This window comes from Bidens hawaiensis, unplaced genomic scaffold, assembly GCF_021521415.1.
Source record: "Bidens hawaiensis isolate Kalapana, Puna unplaced genomic scaffold, B.hawaiensis_p1.1 tig00007678_1, whole genome shotgun sequence".
NCBI lineage: Eukaryota > Viridiplantae > Streptophyta > Magnoliopsida > Asterales > Asteraceae > Bidens > Bidens hawaiensis.
This window is the reverse complement of record NW_027491534.1, coordinates 946,602-960,522: the sequence shown is the minus strand read 5'-3', so window position 1 is coordinate 960,522 and position 13,921 is coordinate 946,602. Positions and strand designations below refer to the sequence as shown.

General features: G+C 32.9%; 1 protein-coding gene across 1 annotated transcript; it reads right to left on the bottom strand.

The window, feature by feature from the left end:
• Positions 1-441: 441 nt before the first annotated feature.
• On the bottom strand, positions 442-10,539 carry LOC143635724 (putative LRR receptor-like serine/threonine-protein kinase At1g06840). Its single transcript, XM_077103482.1, has 20 exons — positions 10,437-10,539; positions 9,484-9,634; positions 9,324-9,395; positions 8,617-8,688; positions 8,398-8,541; positions 8,234-8,305; positions 7,451-7,522; positions 7,287-7,358; positions 7,095-7,163; positions 6,537-6,605; positions 6,357-6,428; positions 6,191-6,277; positions 5,952-6,020; positions 5,118-5,632; positions 4,325-4,483; positions 3,709-3,992; positions 3,542-3,593; positions 2,769-3,019; positions 1,772-1,906; positions 442-913 (listed from the first exon to the last, which is right to left on the bottom strand). Exons 1-20 carry the CDS (start codon positions 10,534-10,536, stop codon positions 596-598), a joined length of 2,835 nt encoding a protein of 944 aa, XP_076959597.1. The 5' UTR covers positions 10,537-10,539; the 3' UTR covers positions 442-595.
• Between the last annotated feature and the right edge of the window lie 3,382 nt (positions 10,540-13,921).

Below are 13,921 nucleotides of genomic sequence, written 5' to 3'. Positions count from 1 at the left end.
AGTTAACTACTAATAAATTACTCGTGCAGGGAATGTAAACTGGGTAAACTAGTCGTCGCGACTAAAGGACTTATGAATTACTCGTGGGCGTTGATTACGAGGCATGAAACTTATTTAGCCGTGACGAGTAAATGATTAGTGAACGTGCTCGTTACGGTTAGTTTTAGGATACGCGACAAGTTTTAATTGGTTCTACAAACTACTTGTCACGACTAGTTTATAATACCTATTTCTGAAATTTTTTCCAAATAATACCTAAAACTAGAAGTTTGTTTTCATAAATACTTATTTTGAGAATTTTCCCTATATATAATATAATAAAAATTCAAATGCATATATTTATGTCTTTAATTGTTTTGTATGAAAAATGTACAACTCACCAAAAACTATACAATGTAATTCGAATGTCTAATAAAAATAATACCCACACCTATGACCTATCTATACAAATATACAAACTCTTTGGTTAACTGAGCTCATGTAAAGCTTACACTTTCACAAGTGAATAATTTATGCAAGCATACTTTTCTTTTGTTCTGATCTGGTCCCTGTACTTGTAAAGCTTGTCAAACTTGGTGCAAAACTTTTTGGCGCATCAACGAGGATAAATTACGGAACTACCCCTGCTGTTAAGATCACTTCCCGGGACAATTGACGAGCTATTAAAAGTTGATGATGTTTCCATGAACGAGGTTGACTTGGCATCTGAAAAGTCAACACCCGTTTCGGGCATCTTTTCAAGTATTTGCTCTAACTCATGAACCACATCTAGCATACTTGGCCTTTTTTCGGGCTTATCGTTGCAACACCGAAGAGCCAAAGCTACAAACTTTTCAACACACTCAGAAGGGTATGAACCCATTTTGTTATCTATGATTGAGAACATTATTCCTGTTTGATGAGCTATATTCACCTGAAAATAGTCAAAGCGCGTTTGTTGTTTAAAGAAGTCTACGATCAAATGATAAATCCATGAAATTTATTGGTTGATTCGGGTTATGTCTTATATCTAAAGGGTCAAATGGGTTAAAAAAAGGTGGCTGACAAGAAAACATGCCAAATGGGCTGAAAGTTTTGCAAAGTGTACTTTTAACTCTTAAAAAAGTTTGGATCATATTAAAAGTGTTTTACGTAAAAAATTAAATTGGTTGGTATCTTATATTAAAATTTAAAACTAAAAAGGAAATTCACGTAAGATTTTATGATTAAAATGTATCTGTTTTATATAAATTTGTAATTTTTGTTGTCAAAATGTAAATTTAAAATATTAATAATATGTGAAAACAACAAAAATATAAAAAACTTTCGGGTCGCACACGGGTCGTGTTCGGGTCACCCGAGAATATGCGTGTCGGGTTCGGATTCACGTTCTGACACAAATTTTCAGGTTTGGGTCATGTTTAGGTTTGTGTCAAAATTTTGGGTTCGTGCCGGGTTGGACACGCCAATCAGCAAACACGACCCCTTAAGCATCCCTAGTAAAAAATAAGACCTGTTCAGCACCCCTAAAAGAAGCAAAACACAGATTTATTTATAAAACATATATTAACAGATATAATATATGTTGCATTCAAATAATTAAATCAAATTATTGCTGAAAGAATACAATTTTTATGGTCAGTTTTGCAAAAACTGTTTCTTGTCAACCCGAACTTACCCAATTTGAAACTTACTAAAAAGTTACCCATTTTGACCCGTCACGCAACCCGACCTGCTAAATTTGCCACCTCTAGAGAAATTCAAATACGAGTGTAAATAAACCAAACGATACCTCGCGGACAATGTTTTTGCCATGTGATATTGGTTTCATACTAGTCAAAATTTCCAAAAATACAACTCCAAGGCTATAAACATCACTCTTGGCTGACAACTTATGGGTTAATAAGTATTCGGGATCAAGATAACCCTGCAATATGATATCAAATTTGTTAAAAGAATGGCGCGGAACAAATTAGAAAATAAATCATAATATTTTATGTAATGGTGGGAGCATGATGAACAAGTGGGAAACCTGCATATGTCAACCCAGCCCATGTAGAATTTATTGGTTTTGACCCGAACCCGTTTGGTCCTTTAGCACACTGAATACTTATAAGATGAAATCTGAGCCAGTAACTTATAAATGGGTCAACCCGGGTTATGTTTTTCTCTAACGGGTCAAATAGAACATAAAACAAATTTAAGTGTTACTAGCGCATACAACCCCCCAAATGGTTTTATTCAAAATAGTAGATTATTTTTTTTTAATACTAAAGTTTTGTATTTTAGTTAAATATTTATAATAAAAAAATAGATTCTTTTGGACAAAATGTGTTTCATGTTGACCACACCGTACCAGAAGTTATAGTTTTTGACCTGAACCCGTTTGACCCGTCTGAAACAAGATGGATTTTGAAAATTCATTTAAAACACACTTAACTATTTACAAAAACAAAAAACCTAAATTTCTTGGACAAGAAGTTATTAAGATCAACTTAATGCGTACCAGAACTTAGGACCCGTTTGATCCGCCACTTCACACGCTAATTATTTATAAAAAAAAATTAAAACTTTCAAGACAAAAAGCATTCCATGTCAACCCAACCCATACAAAATTTAACAGTTTTGACCCAAACCCATAACAAGTTTCATGTTTGGCCAGAACCCATTTACAAGATGATTTTTGTTAACAAACTCTGTTTCGGGTCAACCCTACCCGTACCAGAATTTATGTTGACCAGAACCCGTTTGGCCCGTCACCCAACCTGCCCAGATGAAACAAGACTTACAGGTGTTCCTCTAACAACTGTGGATACATAATTAGGCCTGGTTTCATTATCATCCAAGATTGGTGCCAGCCTGGACAGTCCAAAATCAGCAACTTTAGCAACAAAATTGGAATCAAGAAGAATGTTGCTCGATTTAATATCGCGGTGGAATATTGGTGGGTTGGCTTCTGTGTGAAGATAAAGGATTCCTTTTGCTGAATCTAGTGCCACTTGTAACCTCGTTCGGAAGCTCAATGTTTCACCAGATTTGGCTGTCACCGAATACAAGAAAAGTAAAAATTGCAGCATTTGTCAACGAGCCAAGCCGCTCGTAAGCTACTCGAGATCTGCTCACTAAAAGCTCAAATCGAACCGAGCTTAAACGGTGTCAAGCCCAAGCTTGAGCTTCACTTATGGAGCTCGAGTTGGCTTGCAAGCCTAAACAAGCCTACTGTTTATATATTTAGTATTTAGTATATTAAATATGATAGTAATTATTATTATTATATATAAATTAGCAAATAAATAATAAATGAGCCGAGCCGAGCCTAGACGAGCTTGGACTCGGCTTGTTTACAGCCCTACCTATAAAAATAACTAAGGAATATATATTATGTAGACATCAAATTTAGAAACATAAAAAAATAATTACAAAATGTGTATAAACTAATTGATAAATATAAAGCGACCCGAGTCAAGCTCGAGCTAGAAAAACTATTCACGTGCCAAGCTTGAGCTTTACGGCTAGGCTTGTTTACACCCCCACCTAGAATACAAGGATCAAATTTTCATACCTTTTAGCCAATCACTCAATGTTCCCCGGGGCATGAACTCATAAACCAGCATCTGCATAAATCCAAGAACACTAGTATTACTTTTACTTCCTCTCCAACTTTAGCAACAAAATTACAAAATAAATTACAAAATAAAAATAGCAAGAAATACAAAAAATAAAAGAAACCTGCTCTTGTTCTTCATCACAGTATCCAACAAGAGAGACAAGATTTCTATGATGCAATCTTGATAAAAGTTCTATTTCTGTTAAAAATTCCTTTTCGCCTTGTAACGACCCTTCTTCTGCACGCTTTATAGCCACGATTTTCTTATCCCATAATATTCCTTTATAAACTTTCCCATAACCACCTCGACCAACAGCACATGAATCGCTAAAATTCGCAGTTGCAGTTGCCATTTCTTGAAAAGTGAAGCTTTTAACATGATCAATATTTATGGAAAGTTTTGAGACTGCAAAGTGTAAGATAATAAATAACATCAAATGAAGTTGTTCATAATAAGACTAAAGATTTCGGGTGCGTTAGAGCTATTGGTGGGATATATACTGGGTACATTTTGTTTTGTTTGTTTTGATCTAAATTGATGACTTTACCCCTATTTCTTCTTTGTATCTATTAATTTTTACAAATAAATGAAATTTACCAAACAATCAAAACAAAGTTTTACTAAGAATTCAAACAACATAAGCACAGCCATACACCATCTTCTACAACTGAATATATTATTCTAACTACTTAATATCAAACAATCACTTCTGAAACACATCAAAATTGAAAACTTACGTAAAGATTTTCTTGATAGCGTGCGCTTGTACCTCTCATGCCCTTTCTTGATCAAAACGGTCAATATTGAAGAAATTAATACAGCACAAACAACCGCTACAACTACAATGGTTATTAGCACGCCTCTTCGTATACCTTTTCTTGGTGTTTCAGCGTTCACTAAATTAGCAAGAAAGGATTTTTTTGCATAAAATGTCAAAATACTTTCAGTCTTGACATGTTTTAGCCATTATACTTTTTTTTGTACATTTAAGTCATTAAAAGTGGCTTTTTGTCCCATTTAGGTCATGATGACGTAACCGTGACAATAAGCCATCTTTTAGTGACTAAGATACAAAAAAAGCACAATGACTAAAACACTACAAAAGTGAAAGTACGTTGTTTTTTTATGCAAAAAAAACAAAAGAAAAAAACACAAACGTTAGCTTTAACAAAAACAAGAAACTAGAGTTGGCAGCTTGGACTTGTTTAACAAGAAAACTAGTTGAACTTGAAAGTCACTCAAAGCGCATATTAGTAAGTACAAGTATAAAATCCCTTAAACCATTTTAATAAAAAAAAGGACTATTACCAAGCAACTAAATATTATAGTCATCTTTCAAACATTGATTATTTATGAAAAAAAAAATTAGAACTTTTTATACAAAAAATGTATCAGATCAACCCAACCTAATAACCCGTTTCGTCCCATACAAAAAGTAACCACTTTGACCCGTTACCCTACCTGCATAACCTGTCCACCTTGCCACCTCTACAAGAAACTAATCACACTATACAAAAAAATACTACTTACAATGCGCATACGGTCCAACAAGAGTGAAATCTAGAAGCTCATACGGTCCAAACAAATGGCTCCCTGGAAATACCCATGTAGTAAAAATCCCTCTGATCCGTAAAACATCACTCGTAGAAAAAACACCCGAACGCTCGGTACCAACTTTTGGAAAAAGTTTTAAGGACATTCTTAAACGGGGTCCTCTTTCCCATATAACTGACTCAATCTTTAGCTGATAGTCGTCTAAACCAAGAGAGTCAGATACATAAACTTCAAATTGGTCTTGATAAGGTGGAAAATAAGAAAAACTTGGACTTTTAAGGCGGTAATCAATTATAAGAGGTGAAGCACAGAAGCAAGGGGTTGGGGCATTCAAAACAAATTCAAAGTAATTGTTTATGGGACATGATTGAACTCGACATTCGGTTGAGTTGGTGAAAATTGAATGTATAAAAGCTTCATATTCTTTGGGTTCACAAAATTGATCTTTGTTTATTATGCTTGAATTTCGACAAATGGGATTTCCTTGTAACCTGATAAAGATAATGAATTGATTAGAATAGACATAAGAGCGAGTCAAATGAGTCAAACGGGTCAGACGGATCAAACGGATTGAAAGTCTCCAAAAGTGTATTTTGTTCCAAGATTTAAACTTTGATTGTAAAGTATTGTTTTATAATTGTATTTAATGCATTAATTATTTGTTTAAAATCTTAAAAATGAGGGAAAAGTGTTTCCGGGTCGAGTTTGACCCGCACACATTTTTACTTGTTACCCAACCAGCCCTCCCGGGCATATTGCTATCTATACTGAAAGAAACAATAAATAAAGCATAGGAAGAAGATGACATACCTTAGGCTAGCGTTTACAGGTGGATTTAAATCTCCTTCAACATTTGAAAGATTATTATTTCGAAAATCACTGCAGCAAATGTTGATATTTTTAACAAGTAGTCAAGATATGAGTAACAAAGTTCATATTCAAAGTATAGACGATGAAATTAGAGTTTGACTTTCACTTTCAAGAGTCAAATTTTAGTATTAGCTTTAACAATAAAGAAAAATGGACTTTTGATTTGCAATATTTCTTACAGCATAAGTTTTGAGGTTGCATTAAACGACTTGTTCTGCCATAGATTAGCTGAGATGGAACCTCTAAAAAAATTATTCTCCAGGGACCTGCAATTGTTGAAACATGCAAATAGATTAACTTCCTATAAATTGTTTTATAAATAATGAAAAGTAAAAAGATCCTCACAGATTTTGAAGATAAGGAAGATTTGAAAAACTTTCAGGAATCGATCCGTTTAACAAGTTATCTGATAAATCACTGCACATTTCAATACATAAGTATTAAAGTCATCGGTTGAAATTCAAATCGCATGATAAATAATAAGAAAACCATAAAATGATGTAAAGAAAATATCTTTAAACTTACATAGTTGTCATACTATTTGAAAGCTTATTTGATGGTATTGATCCGGTAAGCCTATTTCTGCTAAGATCTCTGTCAAATTAAGCAGCCAAAATCAATCAAACCACACACATACGCACGCGCGCGCACATCTCATGCACACATGCACACACATACATAAATGATCACATACTCAATGTTAGGGATGTTCAAAAATCCCGCGGCTTGCACAAAATGGGCTTGTTTAGGCTCATTTGTAACCAAGCCGAGCTGGCTTGGGAGCCATGGTTGGCTCGTGGCTCGCTTGTTGGATCGTTTATTTAAAACCCAAATTTATATACATACATATACATGCATATATATGTGTATACACACACATATACATATTTGTAAGTGTGCGTAAAATCTAGAAAAAGATAAAAATTAAAAGTTAATTTTTTGAAAAAATAAATGAGCCGGCTCGAGCTTTTGACAAGGCAAGCTTGAGCTCAACATTTCAGCTCGATAAGATAAATGAGCGGAGCCCGAGTCTACCCTAGCTCAACACATTTACAGCCAATGGAGGAGAAAATATGGGCATACATGTAACTGAGACTTGGTATTCTGCTAAGATCAGGGAGAACTCCTTGCAAACTACAGTTTCTAAGGCTTCTGCATTTATAAAAAAAACAAAAAAAACAAACTTATTAAGAAACTATGCTTCATGGAAAAAAATATAAATAATGCACAAAAAGGACAAATAGATTTATTAGAAATTGAATAATTAATACTTACAATTTCATTAATTCTGATAGGTTTCCATATGAAGAAGGAATTTCACCATTAAAGTGATTGTTATCGAGTTGACTGTAAGATAAGATTAACAAGTAGATGAGTAAATACTATTTATTTATTTCATTATGGTATAAAAATTGGTATAAATAAGAAGAGAAGTTTACAGTATGTGCAGATTTGGAAAGTTCCCAAATTCTGATGGAAGATAACCAGATAAGTTATTATTATCCAAAAGCCTAGAAATATGACATTAAAAAGTTAATGCTTTAATAATTTAAATCATTGAATGATAACAATATTTGGTCTACAACTAATTTTTGGTATATAACTAATACTTTAATAAATCTTCGATTAAAACTGAGTTAGGAGTCCGTACACGCATTAAGAACTAAAATTAGCTTTTGGCTATTTTCAACATGTTCGACCCATTTGACTTGTTTGGCCAATTTGGCTCATTCTGGTTTTAGCTAAAGCTTTTATCTGACTCGTTTGATATGTCTAAGATAAAACACAATCCAAATCAACAAGTTCACACGTTTGTGTGTGTGTGTGTGTTTGTATTTGAAAAAAGAGACACAAGGGTATTTTAGACATTCACCACTTAACAGACAAAAATCACGTCCATACAAAGCCACGGACTAAATGCGTTACTTTTTTTGAAAATTAACGGACTAGATATGTAATTTCTGAAAACAATGTATCAAATCCTTAATTCATGTAAACCACAGGGACCATTCGTGCAATTTGTTCTTATAATAACAGAACCTATTTGACCCGTTTGAGCGGCTCCCATTTTGGCTAAAAAGTTTTATTTCACCCGTATGATCTGTTTAAAATAAATAAATAAAAACCCAAAGAACAACCCATGTCGATCTATTTATAAGTTATTAAAATAAAAATCTCCAATAAAATATAAAACAGTTAAATAAATCACTAAAAGAACTCACAAATGCATCAGAGTAGATAAATTGGACAGTTCAGCAGGAATTTGACCAGTCAATGAGTTATTGTTGAAATGGCTGCAAAATGAAAAAGAGCGTAATGTAATCACATTATTATACATACAAATAAACACAAACTCAACTAAAATCTGATTTTATAATTCACCTACATATGTTTAATATTGCTCATATTTGAAAATAATTTGGGAATTGGTCCTGAAATCTGGTTCTCATCTATTTGGAATCTATCTAAGTTGGTAAGATATCCAAGTTCAACGGGTAAACTTCCGGTCAATCGGTTTCCATTTAAAAGCCTGCAGAGATTGTAATTAGATGATTATTAGACCATAAAATATATAAATTAACTAAATGCTATAACTTTTACTTACAAGAGTACCAATGATGAAAGGTTTCCAATTTCTTTGGGTATGCTTCCCGTTAAGTTATTCCACATGAAATCTCTTCAAATAATAAAGCACAAACCAGAGTTGATGATCATATAAATAAACTTCTATGTTCTACACATTTCAACTTTTGAGATTAACATAATCTTCCAAACGAGCCGATCCCTAGCTCGAGTTGCTCTCTTGATCGGCTCGTTTATAATTTAACTTAATGTTCATTTTTAACTATTTTTCATGCATACTTATAATTAAAAACTGTTTGTATAACATAATATTTAATATTTACTTTTTTTTATCCTAGTTTTACAAATAATAATAATTATTATATAACATATTTCGAAACAACAGGTCCGTTTAGGCACGCTAGCTAAGAACTCGTTCAAGCCTGACTCGAATCGAGCTTTTTAGCGAGCTGATCTTGAGTAGCTCACCACCGGCTTGACTCATTTACACACTGCTAAAATTCATAATATAATATAATATTTACCCTTCCGAAACACTAAAAATGCCACTTTTACCAATTTCATAGTAAATAAAACAAAATCAGTTTCTTTAACAGTCTGTTTCACTAAATAAACAAACAGGACAATGACAATTTCAGTGTTTTGATAGGATTAATTTGATATTATGAAACTTTGAGCTCTTAGAAGGATATGTACAAAATTGACAATAAATTTAAATACCAGACTTACAAAATTCTGAGATGAGAAAATTGACCAAGTTCGGGAGATAAATTTCCCGAAAGATTCATGTTTAGTAGTTGTCTGCAACAAAATGTAATAAAAGTAAGCTTATTTACAAAAACGAAAAAAAACCATTAAAGTGAGATGACAAAAGGCGAAGAAAACACACATTTCCTGAACATGCAAGAATTTATCAACATTGGTTTTATGAACACATATAACACCGGTCCAATTTGAGGTGCATGGATCGCCATTATTCCAGTTATTAAGATGATTCATTGGATCAACTAGATTACCTTTCACCGCCAACAATGCAGATACTGCATATAAAATTTGAAGAGAAATACATTAGTCAGTTTAGACACACAAATGCAGATGCTGCATATAGTTTGTGTGCAGGAGATAGTGTTTGAACATGATTATGTTGTCTTAAAGTTGTAATAACATGATGAAGAATATTTGGCAAACTTTGAATATTTAGAAAAATTATTGATAAATTAGGGGTGGCAAATTATGACATGACCCGAAACACATGAACATAATCAGGTTTTAGGTTAGCGTATCTAACCTATTTAATAAACGGGTCGTGTTTCGGATAACTTTTTTGCTTAAACGGGTTGTGTTAGGGTTGAATAATTCAACCCTAACCCAGACTCTCTTAAAATCTTCTAACCCGAGCCCAACCTGTTTAACCATTTATCTAAACAACTCAAACGGGTTGTAAAAGTTGTCTGTTTAATTAATCAGATACAAATTAGAGTTTGAATTTCTTCAACCAACATTTTCCCCGAATTTTGTAATTTTCTGTCATTTTCTTTTTAGCCTAAAACACAAAAAATCATTGATAGAGATAATTTACGTGTTTATTTACGGTTAAAATTTTTATATTTATTTAGCAAACCCGTGAACTTTAGAATTCCCTATAATATTTTAAGCATTCAGAAATTTATCAAATTATTCTCTATGCTTTAATTAAACGGATTGAATAAGGCAACTTAGAACACGACCCGTTTAACTAGGCCAAAAGATCAATCAAAAACACGACTGGTTTATCAAACCGCATAAACATGACAACCCAAAACACAATTATATACAAAACAAACATTTAAACAAATGGTTTACCTTCAGAAGGATCAGTAACCTTAGCAACTGCAATCATCAGCAAGCAATGAACAGTGAAAGCAAAAACACATCCACATGATTTGAACTTAAATCCCATCATCCTGAAATTAAATTCAACCCAAATTAAAAATAAAAAAGAAACACTAATTTGAACTTCCACATGATTGGAAGTACCTGAATCCCATCATCATATTGAATATTGAAATGATATCGGAATGAATGGTTTGCTGGGTGGTGTTGCAATATTCAAGATCGTACGGAGATGAAAGTCAAAGACAAAATCTTACAACAGGTTTCCCGGTCTAATCACAACATAATAATTAAAAGTGAATACAACCTACCTCATATAGTAGTCAAAGGCTGCGTTTCAAGACTATTCACACGCCTATACTGCCCGTACCATTCATACTACCTAGACTAGCTCTCATTTCGAGTTTTTTTTTTCTGAAGCTTTAACTCGATATTTTAGTCGTTTTTTAAGATGGGGGGGGGGGGGGGGGGGGGGGCTTAATTTGTTTATTCTTTATTAATTAATAATATATTTAGTACATTAAATATTAATTATTGCATAAATGATGAGCTTGATAAGTGAAGCTTTAGCTCAAGCTCGCTTATTAAACAAACTTGTTTTATTGAGCTCGTTTAGGCCCACCTCAATTCAAGTTTATAACGAATCGATGTCATATAGTTCATGAGTGACAGGGGCAGACCTACGGAGGTTGAGGGGTGCTAGGAATACCTCTCAACTTTCACGGTGAAGTACAAAATTAGAGTAACTTTTTTTCTTTTATGTTTTATATATCCAAATACCGTTGGGTAAATATCATGATATCCCTAGATCCAAAAAAGTCTTTTGATAACGGCTGAATTTTACTTATAGATCCAGTTCACGAGCCAGCTTGACTCGTTTACACTCGTAATTTTAAATCACAATAAATGGTCATATCATATGGGTCGTAAATGGGCCGGATATGATGCAAGAGGTAGCTTGATTGATGTACGTACGGGAATTGGGATAGTGTTTGTATTAGTCAAATATATAAAAGTAATTATCATAGTTGATAAGGAATCCTCAACTTGTCGGTGTGTTCACATCAGATGGAAAATTTGTTTACTTTTCTAATTAAAATGAAATGGATTGTAGAATAATCCACAATAATCATTGGTTGGTGGGTGTTGTTAGTCTACTCAAGAAAACATACTAAATTGAACCAATTGTGTGTTTATTAAATGCTACGTTAATAGGACCGGTTCAACCATGACTAACCAACCATAATTGATCTGATTAAGTACTCTAGAACCGTCTTATTTAAGTTGTCTTTTAGAACTGAATTGATAATTGGACAAGATTTTGAGTTTATTATTTATTTTTTCTCAAAATCTCATTTATAGATTATGAACCGGGTCGGTTCGATTATTATTCTGAATATAAAGTTAAAAATACTGAAATTTTTTCCTTTCTTTTGTAAACGACGAGTGTAATGTTATTAAAACAAAGGTCCGATCAAGGTGCTAGGAATCCAAAAACAAAACTAAGTTACTAGTAATGTTAAAATTATACAAAGACTCCCAAGTCCCAACCTTAATCGACCACTTTTAACCTATTCTTCAGGGGCGGACCTGCCATATAGGCAGGGGCAGGGGTAGCATCCGCTACCCCTCAACTTTTCGACGGTAGTGCAAAAAAATTATTTTCCATCGTTTTTTTGTGTTTCGCTACCCCTGAAAAAATATGATGTTACTCCTAAGAGGCCTCTTTAGTTATCCTCGGTAGATACATAGAACTTGAGATGAGAAAAAAAATAGTGAAACTAAAAACCAGATTTTCCAATCATCTCTATGCTAACTGTAAGAGTTATATAAAAAAGATGATCTAGTGGTAGCTGGCTCATGTCATGAGTTGTTGGGCCTTTATTATATTAAGGCCCAAAGTGTTAACCAAGTTTTTGATAGGTTTAATGTAAAACTAAAAACAAAAGTTGGAACCGTGAAACACTAATATAACACATAATTTAATATTAAATATTTTAATGGTCAAACTTTAAATGGTCCTTCTATACATTTATTTCCTTGTTATATAATCTAATTTAATTAAAAGTAGATATTTTTTATCGATATACTTGTTTTCTTTATTTTTGAACGACTTTTATTTGTTATTTTATTTAGTTCATTAAAATTTAGCTTTTAATGAGCTTTTTTTAAAAAAAAAAATCTGATTACCCTGTTGTTATTATATATAGTACATCTTTTTCTAAATTAATATTATAGTCTTTATAAATTTATTTATCAAGTTATCTAATTTATATTATAAGAAGCGACGACAATTTATGTGAATATAGTAAATAGATTCAGTGTGGTCTCAACTAATTTGTTAGAAAATATGCATGGTTTAAATCCTTATGATTCGTTTTCTAAGTTTGACACATATAAGATAGTTTCATTTTTCGGGATGCATCCAAATTATTTTTATAATGAAGAAAAGGGTTGTATATCGGGTAACTTTACGACCTTTTATCACATTCCTTTAAACGAAGATGATAAATTTGCAAAGTTGGGTGAAATGTGTGACGTTGCTCGTGCGGTGGAAACCGGAATGCACGCCACTTTTTCTTTGGTTTGTCGAATATTAAAGTTAACGTTGGTTTTACCTATTGCAACTGCATTCGTTGAGAGATGTTTTTTTTTCTAAAATGAAGATTATCAAGACGGATTTGTGCAACCGAATGGGTGATGAGTATTTGAACAATGCTTTAATTTGTACGGTCGAAAGATAAACATTTGATAAAATAAAGAAGATGATGTAATTGCTCGATTTCAAGTTTTCAAACCCTAAGAGTGATCACGTTTCTGTATTGTTTTGTTTACATTGTATAAAATACAGTAATAGAAAATTTTTGAACGTTACCCCTGAGATTTTAATCTAGATCCGTCACTGCTATTCTTGATTCACAATTGGCTCAAAATCTTTACTTCTTTGAACAATGTTTTTCTCTAGTGCACTATAGTTGTTAAATAGACGATTGTTTCTTGCTTACTAAATGCTCCAGAGTATGATAGATGATGTGATCCCCGTTAGTACTTCTTTTAACTTAGTGGATGAACACAAGTTGTAGGAAAAGTTCGACACCTCCTTAGTCAAGTCGCAAAAAAATAATAATAATAATAATAATAATAATAATAATAATAATAATAAATATGGGCGGTTTACACCAAAACCAAATTTGTAGCATGTCGAGTGATTCCACTTTTGTCTTCAAAAACTTGCAATTCTAGTTTTGTCCCCTCAAAGCATGTCAACAACGACTTATTTGTTGTATGGGACGGCTTGTTTATTGTGCGGGACGACTTTTTGTCTATCAAATGCGCATATGACAGGGCCACCAAACATTGAGCAAAATCTCAAAAGGTGTTCGGTGTCCTGACGAAACCATGCGTCCCTGACCACTTTATGTTTGAAGTTTAAATTCTAAATATTATATCTCTAT